The sequence below is a fragment of the Homalodisca vitripennis genome, chromosome 4 (genome assembly GCF_021130785.1).
Source record: "Homalodisca vitripennis isolate AUS2020 chromosome 4, UT_GWSS_2.1, whole genome shotgun sequence".
NCBI lineage: Eukaryota > Metazoa > Arthropoda > Insecta > Hemiptera > Cicadellidae > Homalodisca > Homalodisca vitripennis.
The window spans coordinates 189,699,845-189,722,152 of NC_060210.1; the positions used below are offsets into that span (position 1 = coordinate 189,699,845).

The 22,308-nt window shown below is 33.8% G+C and overlaps 1 protein-coding gene across 1 annotated transcript in view; it reads right to left on the reverse strand.

Annotated features, from left to right (window-relative positions):
* Positions 1–20,746, reverse strand: part of LOC124360805 (exosome complex exonuclease RRP44) — a 67,651-nt gene extending 46,905 nt beyond the window's left edge. Inside the window, exons 1-5 of the mRNA XM_046814711.1 lie at positions 20,489–20,746; positions 15,783–16,802; positions 12,881–13,038; positions 10,821–11,008; positions 5,615–5,838 (exon numbers count right to left, since the gene is read on the reverse strand). Coding sequence (XP_046670667.1) covers positions 5,615–5,838; positions 10,821–11,008; positions 12,881–13,038; positions 15,783–16,802; positions 20,489–20,542 — 1,644 coding nt within the window. The 5' untranslated portion in view covers positions 20,543–20,746. The remainder of the gene's footprint in view (positions 1–5,614; positions 5,839–10,820; positions 11,009–12,880; positions 13,039–15,782; positions 16,803–20,488) is intronic.
* Between the last annotated feature and the right edge of the window lie 1,562 nt (positions 20,747–22,308).

The window sequence follows — 22,308 nt, forward strand, 5'->3', positions numbered from 1 at the left end:
GTAAGTATTCTTTAGGTTACATTTTTCAAGTTGGGCAAATTGGAATTGAAATACATCTGGAGGAAGAACAGTAACGCAGAGTAACGCTCATTTGGGACGATTTATAGATTTTAATTATTTAAGCATTCAGATTGTAATCGATCCTGACAACAGTTTCAAATTAAAATATCCTTTCCAGTGCGAACAGAAGAACGAGCTTTAATGTATAATGATTTCCATGTCTCTGGCTCGGGCGTGTGGGAATTTTATCAAAATAAGCATATAGGTGGTAACTTTGTGCACTCACTTTGTACAGATGTTAACAGCAGGTTTAGAATATAAACTTAATAAAAATTTGTGTTAAAGAAATATATGTTGCCGCACCAGTGACAGACCAGCTCGTCATGCAGGAATTTGATGAAAGAAATCGCATCACGAATTAGGATTTTTTAATTTTACAGTGAAAATACAATTTTTGGCCAAACCAAGCGACATGCCAGTTTGTCCATGTCGGGACTTCTTCACTAATTTACAAATTCTGAACTAATTTGCATATAGTATAAACGTTTACTCATAGCACAGTAAAAAGTAAGTAACAATATGCTTGTTCGGTCATGATGGACTTTTATAAAAAACACTTTATCCTTTTACCGATTGTTTTATGATTGGTGAGAATTTAAAAAAGATCCCGCAAAAATATGCCACAAAAGAAATGTCTATTAAACTGATACTTTAAAAACCTCAAATCAAGAATCAAGAATCTGTTTATTGTCGTCCCACAATATTACAATGCATTGACAAAGTCATTTTGTTATACATTTACACAGTATAACAAGATAGTATAAAATAAAATACATACTAGACACTTATGGTTAAAAGGACAAGTCAAAAGGAAATAAAATCTAAAAGGCTAAAAGGCAAATGACCAACCTTGGCAGGGATTGGGACTGCCTGTGCTTAAAACAGTTGCCGTGCATTCACCACTGTTACTAGAACCAACAGTAATGGCTGCAGTGACACTGTTATGCGCACCCAGGTTAGGGCATTACATGGTACTAGGGCCAGTCCTTGGGCAGGTCGTCACCCTTCTACCATGTAATACCCCCCTCCCTTATTAGGTTGGAGAATTTTGATACTTCGGTTTACGTCACGTGTGCTGCTATCTACCGCAGACTATATACATCTACACATGATCTGGAAATTCTCAATGTGACACTGAACTTTATAGCACAAATAATTTATAACAAGAGTTTTTTATTTTCATATTATAGATGTTTTTAAATTATTGAGTAGTCCGCGCAGATTTACGCTAGAAAATGGGTTTTATATAAAAAAATCCGGTTGAGATTACACGAAAACTGATTTGATTCTCGGTTACAATTTAAATAATATAAATAAAGACGCTACGCCGTATGACTTTTAGGTTTTAGCGATGGATTTTGGAATTAATTGTACCGAGTCTTTCAAGTGCACTATGTGCTGACTTGTGGGATATATTAATATTATTGTAGATAGTTTTAATGTTATATTAGGATACCGACCTTTAAGAAAATTAATACAGTTCACAACGGTGGAAGACGACTAAATACTGAAATAATTTTGAATGTTGTTTCTATAGAAACACGAACAATTTTAATATTATTTATGTTGGTTAACTATTGTTTAGTTCAGATTTTGACAAAAAAATAGTATTTATATAAAGCAATCTGGTTGAGTTACAAGAAAAATTATTTGATTCTCGGTTGCAGTTTAAATAATATAAATAAAGACGCTACGCCGCGCCATATGATTTTTATGTCTTAGCGTTGTCAGTGTAGTGGAATTGTACCGAATCTTTTTAGTGTACTATGTACTGACGAGTGATATATTATTAATATTATTGTAGATAAGTTTAATGTTATATTAGGATACCGACCTTTAAAAAAATTAATACAGTTCACAACGGTTGAAGGCGACTAAATACTGAAATAATTATAAATTTTGTTTCTATAGACACTTTCGGCAATGCAGTTTATAGATTTGTACCGAATGGACAAAACACATGGGGTTCGATACCGCTAAGGTCTAAGTAATGAATACTTGATTTTCATATTTTATATATTTAATTGTGGCAAATAGACATAAACACACCACTTCTATATGTAAAAATAAAATAATGTATTGCCACGTTGCTGCTAAATAAAGTGATAATGAACGAAATAATTTAATGGATGTGGGTCTAATGGTTCCACTGTTCTATGGGGATTTTGCATACGAACTTAATAATTATTTAAAACTTTAAAATCGACTTCCCTTCACGTTGATGTCTCACAAGCGCGGGCGTCAGCATCTTGGCTCTACATTGCAGCTGTAGTCGGAAAAAGTGAAGATTAGTAGACTAGAAGTTGTACTCACAATTAAAATCAACTCAGAGATTCGAAGTAAAAATAAGAGACTCAGTTGAACTCGCCTAAAACAAAATCACGACTGTATTTGCCATTTATCGAGACAACTTCAGATTCACGACAACGTGGTCTCGTCAGAAGGACATCACCACACCATTATGAATATTAATCTTATGAATTTAACTACTTCATTTCAATATTTATTTTCCTATAATTTTTCTCAACAAATTTTTTGTTACATTTTAAATACAATTTTACAGAGATATTTCTTATCATAGTACTACTCTCTTCTTGAGATGTATAAAGACAATACAAAGGGTCAAGCATTCACAAATTGATACACTGTATAGTGATAAACTCATGGAAGTCGAGAAAATTTACAACAGAAAAAGTTGCCTGTCCCTCTCCCCCACCCACTTTATTGTTCCCGATGTACTCATTCGGAATGAGCTGACACTGATAATTTTTATTACATACTTTGTCCTTTACCTTATGGTGTGGATAGCATATTATGGGCATAGAAGTTCCAATTTTCATGACGTTCAACTTTTTCTTTGGCAAGTTTTCCTGACTTAGGCAATATATCGCCATATATTGATTTGCACAAACTTAACCATCAAGAATGTTTATTGTTGTCCCACATTAACCCTCTCCCGCTCCCATTGTTTCCAGGCGCTCACGGTGCTTCTAACCTCAATTAATTCGCTCTGCCGGTCGAGCTCGGTCAAAATACGCGGCGTCTCAACTTACATACGTTCTGTCATTGTAATTAACTATAATTATATATATTAATTATTTTACTATATATTGGTTCAATGAAGTTGATTGTACGAGACCAGGGAGGGGGCACACGGACAGCTGGGCGCCGGGTTGTTTGTTGCGCAGCTACTTGGTGAAGGTCATTGTCTGGCTCACCGTCACTGCCCCTGCCACTGTGATCACTCCGAACTACATCCTCAATGCCACTAACCACTTCACAAAGCTCTGGTACATCACTACACTCACTTGAATCGTCGCAATCACTACTAATAACGAGATCGATTTCACTGTCACGAAGTGTACGACTACAACCCGCCATTGTTTCTGCACAACTAATATAAATAGCAAAATAATGGAATAAATCTACTATAAAAGTAAAGTAAATGGTCTCCTGATAGCAAACAACCCGTAGTAGTACAAACTATTGCTACTCGAGAGCAGCACTTATCGGCTCTAGTAGATAAAGCAGTGCGTGCCGATCTGTGCCGTTTAGGCTGCAGTGGCTATATTGTGGCCGTGCCGATTCATGCCTTGCGAGCGGGAGAGGGTTAAGCATTAACAATGTCACATGATTGGCATGAATTAGGCTACATCATTTGCCACATTTCCTTATTACTAGTTTAAAATTTCTTTAAAATTCAATATCATTAAAACCATTTAGGTACAACTCTTCGACTGGATAAAAGGCTTTCATTTTCAGCCACTTAACCAAAACATTCTTAAAGTTCTTAGTGCACACTGTTTTTGCATTATGAGGTAAAAAGATTTGTACCAATGTAGACAAAGCTATGTTGGAACTTGCTTATCCTAGTGTATCGCATCAATTAGATTTACAGATCTGGTATTATGAGAGTGTACAGAATTTTTTAAACTAAACAAGGTCAAATTCCTTTGATATAAACTAGGCTCTGTAAAATGTAGATACAAACCAATGTTAGTATGCCTAATTCTATAAAGAAAAGTCTACAAGAATCTCTCTCATTAATGTTCATGAGGCAGCAGATAATTTTGTTTTTTGTTTGTTTTTTCCATTTAAAAACTACCTTTGCACCAGTAGAGTTGCCTCAAAGAGTAGTATGTATGTAGTCTTTCTACACAATGAAGAGTGAAAAAATTTAGTGTTCTATTCTAGTAACACATAACGATGTCAAATGCCTGATATCCTGTTTCCTTTTCGAATAAACATTTGTCAATAATAAATTTTGAACAAAGAAAAGTACTACTGGTACTTAAACTACCACGGCTATGATGCTGCCTATGATGTAGCCATAGTACTTGACAGCTTTGGGTTTCTATTGTAGCCTTTACATGACAGCCTATATAATCAAATAAAATAATAACTTTCCTTAATATTATTCATTATTTTTGTACCGTTTTACTGGTACATGAAGGGTTAGCTTTTAAATTTAAAATAAACTTTTGTGAAGGTTTAAAAAATAAAAGTAAATCTTCTGAAATAAATAAAGTTTAAACTAAAATAAAACTTCTTCTTAAAAATAATAACTGGAATTAAAATTAAAATTAAAACTTCTTGGTGACTTTTAAATTCAAACTTGTAATATATTCTTCACTCCAAAAAATGTACAAATTTCTTACAGCTTGCCTTTTATTAAATTTTCAAAATTCAAACATTCACACTCTAATCTGCTCTGGCAATTCTTCACTTTAATTTATCTTCAAAATTCAATTTTTATTTTGTTACTAATTTTCTTTACTTTACTTTATTTAAATTATTCTTCAGTTTTAGAGATTTAAAATAAAAAAACTCTTCAATGTTAGAGATTTAAAAATCTAAAAATATTGCTGAAAGCATCTGTAACAACCACAAAACTCTTTTAGTATTTTTACATAAAATTTTATATACATGTGCTCACTGCACCAACAAGTTTTATATTGCACAGATCAAAAGGACAAGTTCCTAAATTTCCATTTAATTTAATTTGTACAATATTTCTTTCGCAAAATTATTCCAAAATAACTAAGAATGAATATTGACTGGACTCCAGTTAAAAGGTTCACTTACCCCTAGGTTCGATGACAATTAGCAAAAAGATTTACTCTAAGCACTATTAACTCTACTCGTTACAATCACTTCCGATGAACTGAGACGGAGGTACGTCTACCTCACCCCACCTCTCAATTTCGTTATCGAACACTGCCATCTGCGATGCGTGCCTCGCCGATAGCAGCCTCTTTTGTACAGTCCAGCCCTTATCATTCATCTGGGCCTACTCCTTCCACTGGTAATCCAGTTACCCCAGAATTATTATTTAATACAATCGGTACATTTTCATTGATGGAAATTGGATTGAATTGAATTTTACTGTTAAATTTAAACTTACCTAATTTTAGTTAGTAAAAAATTGTAATATTTAAATATAATAAACTAGTGCAATCCAACTAATTCTATCAAACTCAAGTATTGAAGAGTGCAGAAGACTAAAAGGAATCCTTAAAAAAAGTATGGTTTAAAAGATGATAAATGTACTCACTGGCTTGCTGAAGCCTTCAACATTGACTTGGCCCTCCAGGAAGTTCTCGCGAGAGGCTTGGAAGGCTCCCTGAAGCACTTTGCCTGCCTTCACCGCCTCGTGGACCTGGGAGGGAGTCAGATGAGTGGGGAACAATGCCACCTTGCCTTCCGCACTGAAACTGTGGGAGGAGAGCTTGTCTGCCAGTAGTGGGCAGGAGGACAGACTACGCACGTAATCGGCAACTACGGGAGAAATATCATGTCAATACAGTTTGGATACAAGTTCAAACCAACACATCATTCAATTTTACTCTACACATAACGTAGAAGTGAGAAGGGTTAATTGAATACGAATGTTAACCCTATGCACTCGAAGGCAGTATTTATAATTTGTCCTTGGAGCTCGTATGGTCACCGCCATTTTGTCGGAAGCGAGGATTCATTTTTGCTGTAATGTTATCTCAGCTCGAATGTCCAGCAGCTGTGCTGTCCAAGATATAATACGTCCATAGCTTGTAAGGTTAGCACCACTGGCCACTAAACATAGCAGTTATTTTCTAATATTCTCTTTGTTTTATAATGAACTAGCTTCGCACGCTTTGCCCGTGTATGTACAATTCTTGTTCAAGTGAATTATAATTCAAAAGCCGATGTTGAGTTTGCCATGATCAAGAAAATGTTTGTATGTTTATAGCCATTGTACACGTCCATGTACTTTATTATATATTGGTCCAACACTCAAGCTTTAAGTCCAAATAGAAATTTTTCTTAAAGACAAATACACATAATAACTTAGCGCCTTCAGATAGTGTTTGGCTATCTAATATACATAACTGTATCGTAATTGCAGGTTATGATATGCAGTTGCTTTGATACTTTTATATTTTGCAGTGCCGCCGGGTGGCGAAATAAATCAATGGGAATACATACAAAACCTTCTCCGTGAAAAAATACATATATATATACAAATTTTCATAATGATCGGTCAAATAGTTCACGATTCCATACAGGAAAAACACACAAACATTCATTTTTATAAATATAGATGGTGAGTGCCGAAACCTATGGAGCAGCTGTTTTTAAAAGTAATTTTTAAGTAAACCAGTAAATTTAAAATTTGCCTATAATTCTTCTCTAAACATTGACTGTGCAAATACGACAAATGACGCGTAGTAGGTATACAATGAAATGATAGAATTGTTTTACTAGATGACGTGTGCTAACTATTCTTGACTACCCATAGGTGTGTATTTTTAAAAGTTCTATTCTGTAAAAAATGTAAAGAGTGATAAAAATGTAAAATAAATCATGTCTGTGTATAAAATAACTGTAAATGCCTTCTTTATAGTATTTTATTTACATATCTTTTTAACAATATACGCATAAGAATTAAATTTCCCAAATATATTTATAGCATTGTAATAGAAAGATTTATTAAAAATAAATTTAAAATTAGTTTTCATTTCTTCTTTAAACACTTGACATTACTATGCAAATAACGCACAGGATGTTGAAAAATAATTCCGATCTGGAGAGGCAAACAACAAATATGGCCGCCGAGCTGTGAACGAAAATAGCGCGTCATCTGTACTGACCATACGAGTTGCAAGGATAAGCTATGACAAAACTAACACGAGCTGTCTGCAACCTTAGTGTGGTCAATGCTGCTGAACTTTCGAGCGTAAAGGGATAAGTTAAGCTCCATGTCACCTTAGTGCAGCGTCTAAAGTTTAACGCTGCGACAGACTTGCCTCCTGAAATCTGGAATCAACATCCATCTGAAGAGATCCAAAACCATCGGTGACGAAGAAGCCCAAAACAAACTCTAGACATGGTTTCAACATCATTGTTCTTATTGTCTCATCAAATGCACAATTGTGTACATCTGTTTGTAGTCTAGATGTCTCTGATATGAAATGAGAGATTTGAGTAGAGAGTTCAATTTGAGCTTCACCACCGACTGTTGTAGATTTTGTTCAGATGGATGATTCCAGATTCCAGGAGTCAAATCTGCCACGGTGTTAAACTTCAGACGCTGCACTAAGTGGAAGGTGAACTGGAGCTGAACTTAACATTCGTATTCAATTTTACTCTGTACACATAAAATAAATTTATAAATAGCAGTGCAATAATGTATTAAAACCCCTACCTCTGAAACAGGTGTTGCAAGGGTAAAAAAGATACTTAACAGCATCTCTATTGTGCCATAGCGCATTCTAAAGGTATCTGTACAACAAGTAGAACGGTACAAATTAAAGGTCTATAATTTTATTCTACCAAACAAATCATCTAATTAAAGTTAGATTTTATTTGTTCAAGTAATAACCATTTTGGGTAGAGGATACCTTAGTGTCTGATTTGGTCTCAGGAAGTACTTTAATTTGAGCTCTATGTATCATCCCTTGAAAATTTTGGATTTTCTCATCCCCTACTTTGGAAATGAGAGGAATAACTTTTAAATTCATTAAAAGAACTTTCATTTAATGTTACAACCTACCCACAAACAAATTTTGAAAATTCTGCACCGTTCAAAAGGAGGGAATGGGTCTCTTGGGACACTTGGTATTAACCCTTTGCACGCCATAAGCGAGTTAATTCGCATGGATAAAAGTCCGTCCAGCGCCCATAGCGAGTTATATCGCGAACTACATTTTACAACATTAGATAGTTTAATAGTTGTAGAATTGGCTAGATGGCAGAGAAAGTCACTTTTGCTGGCTAGTGCAAATAGCCAACGTGCCAACTGAACGTTTGAGGAGTATCGATCGGTAACAGCTGTTTCTTTATATTCATGTTTGTTTCCGGTACTTCTCGAAACGCCCAAAGCGAGTACACTCGCCGCCATTCTGTGAAGCGCCGCCATTCCGTGAAGTTCTATCTTTAGTGTTCCTGCTCACTGACAGTTTACGTTTTTACAGTTATATTAGTTTATATTACGTTTAGTGCTTGTGAACTATTAAAACTATTACTATAGTAATAACTATTATTTATTATTTTGACGTAACTTGTGAATATATTATTGCCATAATTATGGCTAACGCAGACGATCCGGACTTTGACGATTTCGTTCTTGGGGTTATGAACTATGGGGTTTTCAAGTGTAGTTGACGAAGTCGAGGATGTTGAGCAACAGGACATTATTTTGCATAATTTGAGTGAAAGTGAATCTGACTCTGAAGATGACACTCAAGCATCAACCTCAAATAGGCCTACAAGAAATCTTCCATGGACTGAGGTAACTAACTATGATACAGGTCCTAGCCATTCAATACCAATTTACAGTGTAAATCATGGAGCTAACTTGCCTATTTCTTTTGATTCCGATTCAAAACCAATTGAATATTTTGATTTATTTTTCAACGACGAAATAATTGATTATATTGTATTTGAAACTAATCTAAATGCAAACAAAAAAATCAGCACAAACATTTCACCTAACTCAAGACTGAAAAGATGGAATGACATAACAGCATGTGATTTGAAAGCTTTCCTAGGCGTAATCATAAATATGGGCCTGATTCCAATGACCTCCATTGAAGAATACTTTAGTACTAAATGGGAATCGCGTATGAAGTTTTTTAGTGATATCTTTTCCAAAAACGAATTTCTCAACATTTTTTGGCAAATTCACTTTAATCACGATCGAGGTGGTGTCAAACCAATAGGCTTCCTCATACAACCTCTAATTGATCATATGAGCAAGACGTGTAAATTATTTTACACTCCGAGTAGTGCAGTCGCTGTGGACGAGAGCACCATCTCGTTCAAAGGTACAGTAAGCTTTCGGGTTTACAATCCTCAAAAACCAACCAAATTTGGAATGAAAGTATTTGTGTTATCTGATTGTTCAAACGGCTACATATATGATTTTATCCCTTATTTTGGAAAGCGGGAACTTATACCAAACTCAAATCTTCTAAAAACTACACAGATAGTAAAAACTCTTTGTGAGTCAGTAATTTTGAAAGATCCAGCTCATCCTGTAAGTGGCTTACATGTTTATACCGACAGGTATTATACTAGCCCAGAACTAGCCAGGGAGCTACTAAAATCAAATTGTTTTCTCACAGGCACTGTTATGCCAACTAGAGTAGGCATGCCTCCAAATCTAAAAACGAAATCAAAAAAAATGAAAAAGGGTGATATTATATCACAGAGAAATAATAATATATTAGTTGTTTCTTGGCGTGACAAAAGAGTAGTTCACTTGCTGAGCACCAATAATAAAGGCAGCAAGACAGACATGATTGATGTACCCAGTAAGTGGCCGAACAAACCTCCAACAGCCAAACCAAATGTAGTCTTAGACTACACCAGGCATATGGGAGCAGTGGACCGGAGTGACCACTTTATTTCATCCTACAATTTTTTGAGACGGTCACGAAAGTGGTACAGAAAAACATTTTTTTGGCTGTTTGAGGTAGGAATTGTAAATTCCTACATATTGTACAAAGACGTACAGAAACAAAACTTGAAGAAGCCGATGACACACGCCCAATTTAGAAAAAGTTTAGTGAAGGATCTCGTTGCAGGCAAACTGGCGCAACCAATGAGCAGACGGGGCCGCCGCGGCGGCCGACCCACTCAAGGTCAAGGAACACCACCCGCTGAACGTTTGAACAAGAAACCACATTTTATTCAGAAGAGACCAAAAGGAACAGCAAGATGTGTAGTTTGTCTCAAAAAGGGCTTGAGAAAAGAAACTGTATACTCGTGCAAGACATGTACAGACAATCCAGCGTTACACCCAGAAGTTTGTTTTGAGGCGTTTCATACTTTGGACGATTATTCGTAAAAAAAACAGAAACCAGTTTGAAAGATATCTTTTTACTGTTTTCCAAAATGTGTATTTATTTATTATCACACATCATATCTACTTCATGTACCGGTATAAGTTTGTAAAAATTATATAGTTTTATCAAAATAATGTTTTCATTCATTTCATACCTACTGGTCCTTAAAATAGAAAAATATCTATATTTCGTTTAAAAAAATGCCCATAAAAGCATTTCATGGTTTTTTATTCTTTAAACCAATTACTTAAACAAATAAAAAAAATGGCTTTACAGTTTTCAAAAAATTAAAATATTCAGTAATTTGGCGCTAGGGCAAAACATATACGTTATTACTTGGCGTGCAAAGGGTTAATCTAGGAAATTGTAGAGATTCTCACTTGATAATTTTCATGTTCTATGAAAAATGTACTAATAAAAAGGTCAACTTACCTGAAACTGCTAGAAGTCCTTCTTTTTTGGCCAGGTCCCGGTTAGCAACATCGTCAGTTAGGAGTACTATAGACATGTTCCGCAAGTCAAGAGAAAGGTGACTCATGTACCAGGCTGCGGTCATACGTATAGCTCGGTCATTGCGATCATTGGGCTTCTCTCCGGGTAATCGCTCCACGTACGTCTCCCTACCACATCAATTAGTCAATCAAAATACTTTATTGACAATTTCATCAAGAAATCAAGTCAAATTCAAGTCAAAAAGTATTTATTTCTTCATCAAAAATTATTTACATTTAGTTTACATGTATTTTCTTAGGTGAATAAAATATACTACAATAACTAGTTATGTTGCTGTAAAACTCTATAAAATAAAACTTAGAAATTAATTCCCAAACTAAGTAAGAACTTGTGTTTTGAGAATGAGTCTTGTACTGTACCGCATTGTTACTTATACTTTATAGCTTAATTACAACAAACTAAAAAGAATATCTATCAAAATAATTAAAATTTCTGTAGAAATAAATATAAAAATATTTAAAAATTAAAATTATTAATTGATTAAGTTTTTAATAATTTAAAAAGAATATACTACAGATTTGTTTGGTTACATGGGAGAAGACTATGGCAGTTGCAACCCTCCCACCCCCCACCCCCCACCTAATGACTTACGTCCCCAATCACTCACACTCACATACACCCAATACACACTACTCGAACACCACACGTGCGCACACACACACACACACACACACACACGCACACGCACACCGCACACACTGATACGCAAGGACAACACATTTGTACTACGTTAGGTCGAAAGTTAAGTTTATAATTGTTTTTTTATCTATAGATTGATGTTATAATTTGTTCAGTTCTGTCCCTTCCAACCTCCAGTAACCATGTATTAACTTTCTTTTTATATGTCGTGCTTGTATAAAAGTTGTTGTGCTGTAGGTCTTCAGGTATATTTCTGTATAAATAGTGGGCTATAATGAACAGATTAGTGGTCGAGTAAGTCCTTAAAAGTCTTGGTACACGTATTCCAACATTGTCCGCATTACTTGTGTTGTAGTCGTGGGTTATTTCATCGAAGATTTCGTCAAATCGCTTGTGTATATGCATCAACAATTTCCTAACAAATAACTGTCGTATGTCAAAAACTTTTAAGCTGTCAAAATGGTTATAAGCTCTCAGAAATGAAACGACGGCAAGAAATACAAATGATGTGTATAAGTAGTACAAGGGATGGATGGATCAAAGTATAAATTATCAGAATAAGATCAAAACATGCATTGTCTGTTGTACAAGTTGCCTTGAAATCATGATCATCACTCACAAACTCCCCTTCAGGCACAGAATTGTCAATTGACTCACTTACCCTTTTTCAAAACCTCTTCTATTGTCCTTTGGCCAAAAGTTCTAAATTATCAAAATAATCTGATTTATCATCCTCAGAATCTGTATTATACAATGTATCAACAAGTTTTCGGATAAAAGAATTCAATCATTTTACACATAATTACATGTGTATAAGGTAAATAACATAATAAACACAATAAATGAACAAACTAAAAACTAATTTTATAAAATACTGTAACTAAAATAACTTTTATTTCAATGGGAAACCCAAAGTAAGTAATCATAAACAATGCAGACACTATGGCAAATTGCAAACAAATAAGTTGAACAGCTGACTGTTACACAAGTTTTGTCATAATTGATTTTTCGCTTGTGATCACTTATTAAAATAACCAAAGAGTAATATTAGTCCTATATGACTTGCTAAACACATCGATCAAAACTCAGTATTACAAAAATACCAATCGTCGCAACTCAAAATAAATTCCCCGCATAAGAACGGGATTGTAATTCGAAGTGATAACTGCGGGGTAGAAGTCGCATTAGATACAATGGCAAAAAAGTTTGAGCTCATGGAGTTTTGTTATGATTGATAACAAACAATTCTCTTTTTGTATTTTCCAAAATTATCAATTTACAAGATTTTACAAAATAAGGTATAGTTTTCAATTATGATAAGAAATGTTTAATGAACCCACTTGTGATGTTCGTTGACAAAGGTGAAAACGCTTCTTTTGGAGTCTCCGATAATTTCTTTGAGCCGTTTGTACACAGGGGAACTTCGATGCTTCACCTCCTCCAGTACCGTTTGAGTAACAATAATGTTCTTGAGAGTGGTTTCCTCAAACACATCAATCTACAAAAATAAAATACACTTTATTAAATTACTGTAGAGTTGGGCTAATTCGGGTTTGATGAAATACAACTGCTTTGGATTACAAAAGGTTCTAATTAAACTGAATTAGCTTTAAAATGTTTGTAAAACGAGTCCTAAATAGCTAATGATATTATAATTTATAATTTAATCGTAACACGATGTAGTGTCTAATCTCAGTATGTTTATGACAATATGTTATTGTAGAGTGTGGTAGTAAAGATGTTAAAATGAATTTTTCTGATTCAGAACTACAATTATAGTTTTTTAAAGGTATAAATAACAAGCCGATCAAACAAAAAATACAGTTATAAAATTATGACTGATGAGTATGAGCCGTTCGGATTCGTGTGAATTAAATTTCCAAAGCCAATGTTGATTTTGCTTTCATGCCACGATCAACAAAATATTTTTAAAAATGTATATTTACCACCAGTGTAATTTACTCCAGTTACAGTAGTATTTTCTTGTTACATAGTTTATTTTGCCTTTTTTCCAATTAAGAAAATATGTATATAATATACAAACACAGCTCTAAGAAGCCTACTTCTCAGATAGATAGATTTCATTGCTAGCAGTTACCCGCTGTTTTGCACGCAATTTAGTAGCCGTTGCACGTGTATGACCATTGCTGCTTCGAGTGAATTATATTTCTGATGCCAATGATTAGTTTGCCTTGTTGCCATGATCAAGAAAATACGTAAAAAAACGTATATTTATCTCATTGTAATTTACATAGTATTTCTTGTTCTATAATTGATTTTGCCTTGTTTCCTGATCAAAAAAATGTGTATCACAGATCAGAGAAGCCTACTTCTGTCAAAAAGTAACTAAGATGGGATTTATTTTTAGTCTTCAACTAACAGTCTTTAAATTTATAGTAAATGTTAGATATGATAACTTTGTCTTTTATACCTAATATTTGCTAAAAATTTCCTTTTATAAAGTACATTAACAACAACCCTATTTAAGTGTTTGGTTTTTATAAACTAAAAAGTATTTTAAATATTTCAGAACATTTAGAGCTGGAATTCATACATCTGATCAAAAGTACAGTCCAGTGAACTTTCATCTAGCATAGTTCTTGCCGGCTGCTTCAAAGGGAGTCTTCGGAGTCAAATTCTGACCATTTTATGTTTTAGGATAATTTTGAAGGTAGATGGGCATTTACCTAATGGCTGAAATCTAAAAATGACATGAAAACTAATGGTTACTCCTTAGAGAATTTACACACAATAAATGTAAACAAATTGAAAATAGTGTAAAAAAGTGTATATTATTATGTTTGACATGCTCTTTTAATTAATATTTCACAAGTTTAAAAACCAAGAGGGGATTTTACGCCACTTAATGACCAGTGGGGTGTAATCCAGAAAGTTGTTAAATAAGAATAGGCCTATATTCATCCCCGAGACAGTAAGAATGTACATGTAAAATTTAAGTACAATTAGTTGAATATTTTATACGTGAAAGCAAAGCAAACAAACAAAAGGTACTTTTGCATTTATAACACTATTAAGATTTAGCAACCTATTAATCCTACAACAATTGTTTTAGTACATATAAACCTCATTTATATAATAATAAAATATAGATAACTTTCCATTATAAACTAAAAAATAATAGTTTAGATTAATTAAAAAAATCAAGAAAACATGTTTTTATTTGGAAAAACACAGATCAACAAAGATTCATAGATAGAACATAACATATATTATATATATATATATATATATATATATCTTTAGTTTCTCTAAATACGCCACCACACACCCACCGTTTTGGTAATACTCAACCACAACCATGTTAGTATTATTACAGTAGTTATAGTCCAGCTATGTTTTTATATGTACTAATTAATAATGGTACTTTGATTATCAAACAGAACCCGAATAAAGTCTTTTCTTTCTACTAATGTAGTTTTTTAGATCTCTGGTAAAAAAAATCTCTTTCAGAAATAGTAGCCTCCAAGAATATTTTTTTAAGCTTTTATACTTTTATGATAACAGATCGTTTTTAGGTAAATAATCACAATAATTGTACGTAATCTCTAAATTAATCTATTAACAAATAATTTTATCAGACAGTAGCTGGTACTAACACAATGGTTACAAGCGTAGATCCAAAAAGTTATTTGTTTTTAATTTTACCTAAAAGTTCTAATAATGTGGACTGTGTCACTGCTAGTCTACTTACTGAATATTTTAACAACAGTCTTCGTTTAGTTTTCTAAAACACGATTGTAAATACTTCTTTAGGCCGCAGTTGTATGTAAAAGTTCAAGAATCACTAGGACTTACAGTAAGATTAAAAATTCACTACAATCACCTAGTGTAGGCTTATATTATTTTTTTTTTAATAAAAAAAGCGTTAATATAACATATACGTTCTATTAAAATGGATTATGTAAACCTAAAAGAATATGAATTACAATTCACCCATGGCAGATCGGATACATAAATTTGATACAGCAGTGTCAGGAGCATGTATTAGTCCAGGAAAGTATTAAGGAATGGTGAAAGAAATACTGGGGACGGTAAAGAGAAAAAACAATATTAAAATTCCCACTTCCCTCTGCCCATAATATGTCTATAAATTAACATACTGTAATTTACTTTTTCCACTGTATTTCACATAATATTAATAGTTTTTGTATCTAAATATAAATTTTTTATCTCCCTATTCACACACATCACTCAATCAATGAGTACACCTAATCTATTTACCTGATCCAAAACAACATTGGTGTCTAGCAATAGGTAATGAGGTTGTGGGAAAAGAGTACTCCCAGAGACGGGATCACTGGACAGCACAGGATTCTCCTGCTTGCAGACCTCACACAACTGAGACCCGCACCATATGTCATCTCTTAGGTAGTGCTCTCTGACAATCTGGAAATTATATAAAACAACATTGGTGTCTAGCAATAGGTAATGAGGTTGTGGGAAAAGAGTACTCCCAGAGACGGGATCACTGGACAGCACAGGATTCTCCTGCTTGCAGACCTCACACAACTGAGACCCGCACCATATGTCATCTCTTAGGTAGTGCTCTCTGACAATCTGGAAATTATATAAAACAACATTGGTGTCTAGCAATAGGTAATGAGGTTGTGGGAAAAGAGTACTCCCAGAGACGGGATCACTGGACAGCACAGGATTCTCCTGCTTGCAGACCTCACACAACTGAGACCCGCACCATATGTCATCTCTTAGGTAGTGCTCTCTGACAATCTGGAAATTATATAAAACAACATTGGTGTCTAGCAATAGGTAATGAGGTTGTGGGAAAAGAGTACTCCCAGAGACGGGATCACTGGACAGCACAGGATTCTCCTGCTTGCAGACCTCACACAACTGAGACCCGCACCATATGTCATCTCTTAGGTAGTGCTCTCTGACAATCTGGAAATTATATAAAACAACATTGGTGTCTAGCAATAGGTAATGAGGTTGTGGGAAAAGAGTACTCCCAGAGACGGGATCACTGGACAGCACAGGATTCTCCTGCTTGCAGACCTCACACAACTGAGACCCGCACCATATGTCATCTCTTAGGTAGTGCTCTCTGACAATCTGGAAATTATATAAAACAACATTGGTGTCTAGCAATAGGTAATGAGGTTGTGGGAAAAGAGTACTCCCAGAGACGGGATCACTGGACAGCACAGGATTCTCCTGCTTGCAGACCTCACACAACTGAGACCCGCACCATATGTCATCTCTTAGGTAGTGCTCTCTGACAATCTGGAAATTATATAAAACAACATTGGTGTCTAGCAATAGGTAATGAGGTTGTGGGAAAAGAGTACTCCCAGAGACGGGATCACTGGACAGCACAGGATTCTCCTGCTTGCAGACCTCACACAACTGAGACCCACATCATATGTCATCTCTTAGGTAGTGCTCTCTGACGATCTGGAAATTATATAAAACGACATTGGTGTCTAGCAATAGGTAATGAGGTTGTGGGGAATATCTATTACGTTATTTGATCTGACATTTTGCTTTCAGTATTTTTAGATAGTTGGATGGTCACGAATATTGATGATTGGATATAATTCAATAATCAAGATCCCATTGTGGCGGTGGCCGCTTATTATACTGCAGCCTACGAGGTTGACCCGCAATTGTAACAAGACCATGTAACTCCTGTAAAAAATGACATATTACTCAGCGCGAGAAAAGTAGTTCCACTTTTAATGTTCTATTACTTCGTTATTTGTCATTGCCACCCCTTAGAACCTTGATATTGTTTTGTTCAGATGGACAATAGTAATAGTTTAATAAAGAGAAATTCGTCTTTTACCTCTCCGGCCATTAAGTGCAATTACCGAATGGTATCTATGAGGTAAAGGCCGACCCGGCTAATCACGAATTTGACGTAATTAACGTATTCTGCTCATCCTCCTGAACAAAAATATATATGGTTTTAAGGGGGTGCAAATGACAAATAACATGGTTGTAAGGGGTATATTCATAATTAATTAAGTTTTTAATATTTTAATGTTGTTTGTGTGCTGTGTGTCTCGATATCTGTGTACTTCAATGTAATATGCGTCCAGAAATGATAGCGTATCTGTTACCTGAGCGCTCCGGAAATGTGGTCCAGAGTTTCACAAGGTATTGTGTACTGTAGTTCGGATCAAGTGAGTGCTTGTCAATCATGAATCAACCATACACTAGTTCAACAAATCGTAGTGAATTGTGTGTGTGTCGGAGTGTTTTGTTGGATATGTTAGGAGTTAACGTTTTGACCAAAACGAGATTATTTCCTTTTAATGATAAATGTTCTATTACTGTCAATTTATATATTAATATTGGGTTTTTAAATAGTTTATTACGTTTATTACGTTTTTAACACTACATTTATAAATGTCTTTGCATTACTTATTAATTTTTATTTCTGATCATCCCCTCCAGAATTTGAAATTTTACTGATATTTACTATATCAAGGGATGTTTTTCTTTCTTTTGGCCACAAACACTCGTCTCAACCCGATAATAACTAATTAATTTGTAGCTCGAAAATAAGAAAAAAAATAGTTCATTTGGGTTAAAATATTGCTCATTTTAGTATTATTTTTCATTTAGGTTTCTAAAGATGGCAGCACATCAGATGACGTTATCACAAGGTTGAATCACAGTCACAAAAGGTCATAGATGATGCTCTACGCAGATGTACCAAATGGAAATATTGCTCCGTACGTGAAAACTAGCCTAGTTCCATTTTTTTATGTCCTACAACTTCGTTATTTCTCATTTCGATCCTGGGAAAATTATATTCAGTAGGACGATTGCAATAAGTTAATAACGCGAATCTCATACTTTGCCACTCCAGCCGTCACTAGGCCTAGCTATTACAATTACCACCAAATGTAGCCTACTTTGTTTAATTTATTAATTTTAAACATGATTTTATATTTAAAAAAACTGACAAGAACTAATAACTATAATTAGAATATTTTTTAGGTATTTCTAATCGATAAATTTGTTCACTGATTTAATTGTCATTTTGGCTGCTTATTGCACTGCAGCTTTTTGTTTTCAGGGATTATTGTGTTTTTATGGATTTTTACACTATTTTATGGGTAGGGTGCGAAAAGCGGACCCGGTTTTTTATATCAAAATTGGCAAACGATATTACTCAATCATAACCATCGATATAATCAATTGATACTAATTAATTATTTTGAACAATTAACTTAAATGATCTATATCAACAGTTTTAAACACTTTCAAATAATACATGTAAGGTAATATTTCAATTTTACATAAGTAACATTTGATTATTAACCCTTCCAACGCGGCTAACGCCTAAAGACGCGGAACTGCCGATGCTTTAAACGCGGATTACGTCTACAAACGCAAAAGCTTTACTTATGAAATGGCGAAGAATTAGTTGTTAAAACTTCCGTAAGAGAGCAGATCGATGTTCCTTTCGACTGTCGGGACTATACAAAACGCTTTGTCACCGTTGGTGGACTTTGTAACGGTATCTACTCGGGTTGAAAGCAATCGCCGCCATTTTTTGTATGGCCTGTGACGCGGCATACGCCTACAGACGCGTTAGTTTCATTCAGCTGTTTAACTACGTGTGTGTTGGTCGTATGTTGGTTACATTGTTAAACAAAGTGTTTTGAATCAGTCCGTTGTAATTCTTATACAATTATCTTATACAATTCTTATAAAATTGTTTTTTACTAACATTTAGTATAATTTTTTGTTATAATGGCTAATCCAGATGATCCAAGTTTTGACAAATGAGCGCATTTTTGGTATATTATGTGTAATATTTTTTTCAATGATTTGTTTTGTATTTTATACCAGTTTCACCATACAAGTCCAGTTTATTTATTCTAAATAAATAAGGTTTATAAGTACAATATTTGTTTCATTTCCCTTGTAGGCTATCATATAAATAAGTTTGTGTTGAATTTAACATTATTACATTTCAAAATGAAATAAAAAAACTGAACTTATTTATTTTATGTAATAATTATACAGGAACTTCAGTTACAATTTACTCATTGTAAATAACCTGTATAAATGTAATGTAATCTGTCAAATAGTGTTGCTATGTACATTATCCTGCAATGCAGTTTATTCAAAATTTCAAATATTTTCGTGCGTATAAAATTTTCAAAAATATGTAATATTACATGTTAATTATTTTTTCTTATTAAGGTAATACCAAGGTATATGAAACAAAAATTAGCATTGAAAAATTTAAAAAAAAATATTTTTTTATGTCTTAGCGTTTGACAGTAATTTAGATTAGCGCTTTAACTTAAATGATCTATATCAACAGTTTTAAACACTTTCAAATAATACATGTAAGGTAATATTTCAATTTTACATAAGTAACATTTGATTATTAAGAATGGCAGTCAATTTTAGAAAACTACACAACATTGCTTTGAAAGATGATAAGACATGTTTTTCATGGCTTCAAGATGTAGGACTCGTACCGAAAAACCCATTACGTGAAATTTGTGGGAAAGGAACAAATGTAACTGTGAGAGGAGCAAATATGGTCGTCTTCAGTTTTCTTAATTTTGGTTATAATAATTTGTTTGATCACTGTTAATATTAAATTCACATTTTAATTTAAAACATATGTTTGTTGTTGCGGACTACAGATACTTTTATATCGATTGATAGTCTACGATTTGAGATGCGAATATTAGGTATCGATGATTACATTCTTCGATATAAAAAACCGGGTCCGCTTATCGTACCCTACCCTATTTTATTGTTATTCTCCTGGTTAGGCTACCTACTTTCTAAATACTTTCAATTTCCAATTCAAAAAAACAATATGAACCGGTAGGCTAAGTAAAAAAATATAGGCCTACTTCAACTTTAAAATAATTTTCAATAATAAAGTAGAGCTAAAAGTAAACAACACCCTATTTACAATTAGTAATTACCTTTAATATGTTACCCCTCTTGGTTTTTCTCAAGAATACTTTGTTTGCAATCATCGTTGCGTTTTACACCACTGAATGAATTATTTTACTACCACTGCACCACTTCTTATGTTATTCTTTTTGTTTCTTGAAACTTAGCTAGTAAAAAAATGCTTTACAGAACTTTAATGAAAAAAAATTGTAACAAACATAACCTTTTCAGATCAACACAACAGACTTGCCATTTCATTCATCAGCAGTCAGCACCGGTTCCGGGTTAAGTTCGGCGCACCGCCAAGCAAGGGTCCGGAAGTATTCAAATCTGGCGTAAAATTCAACGTCAAAAGTATAGTAAACACTAGTTACTATAAGAAATAACAACCAATGAAACTTTTTTTTTATATCAAAACTAAAATACTAAATCAATTAAAAATTTAATATAATAACAGTTTTTTTTAAGTTTCGAGTTTATTTTTCATGTGTTTTTATCAAATTATTAACTGAAGTAAGTGATCGATTAATATTTATGTATGAACGAAAAGCATAGTGAAGTTGAATAATACCTAGATACATTTTATTGTACTTCCAAAGTACATGAAAATTCCAATCAGAAGTATAGAGGAGTGGCTTAGCCAAAATGGAATCTTTCAAAAGAAGCTTTCATGAACACACTCTTAACTCTACCTTCGATATATATTTTTGTAATCTTGTTTATGTAAAGGCAACTTTTACTGTTTTTTCTCTCTATCTCTTTTAAGCCTCAGCGTTAAGTATGCCGGTTTCGATATTTATTACTCTTCACTATATGTATCATATCTACACATTATTGGCCCTCCCTGGGATTTGAATTCGTGATCTGTCAGTTACAGAGCCGAGACTATAACTTACTATTAGTCTACGGAGGAGGACTATTACTGAATTAAAAATCCTATCGAATCAGCTATCATTAAAAAAACACCGGGTTCACTTCAAGCCTTGTAACAGATATTAGATTAACCCAAGTATTCCTAGCGGTACCATATGATACCACACGATATACAATGTTAACATAATTATTATATATTACAAACTGAAGATAAAATTAGTTTTAGGTTGATTTGGCTATACTGTAGGTAACACTGTACGAGACCTCTCAGCTAATAGCATCACAGCTCGCATAGACGAATCGAAGACATAAGATTCTGACTTTTGAGATTGTGGACATTTTGTTTGAGCATTTAATAAAAATTACATTGGCAACGAGTTAAACAATAAATGCTGGTACAAAAATGAGTATGAAATCAGTCAAAGGTAAAATTGATAGCAAAAACAGGAGCTACAAGGAAAGTTGGTAAAGTGACTACTTAATTGTTAACAATAATGGATGATTGCAGTGTTTGGTTTGCATGCAACTTATTTTAGTGCCTAAGGAATTTAATGTGAGAAGTTATTACTCAATAATGCATGAAAATAAGTATGCTAAATATACTGATGAAAGTCGGAATACTATTGCAGATTTGAAGAAGCTTAAACACAAAAACTAGTATGTTTAGTAAAATATTACATTCACAAACTCAGTTTTTATTTGCATCTTATACCGTATCTCTTGATATGGTCAGGGCAAAGAAACCTTTTACTGATAACAGTTTAAATTACAAATTATGCTAATGTAGTGGCAAAAGCTTTTGAGGATTCCAAAATAGCTGAGAAAATTGAATCAATGTCACTTTTACGTCAAACCACACAAAGAAGGATTGTGGAAATGGGTGAGCAAGAGGAAAAATCTTTGCTTGGCCAGGTTAAAAATCTTATATTTTTCAGTTTGAAAGTACTGATCAAACAGATTTCAGTCAGCTGTTAAT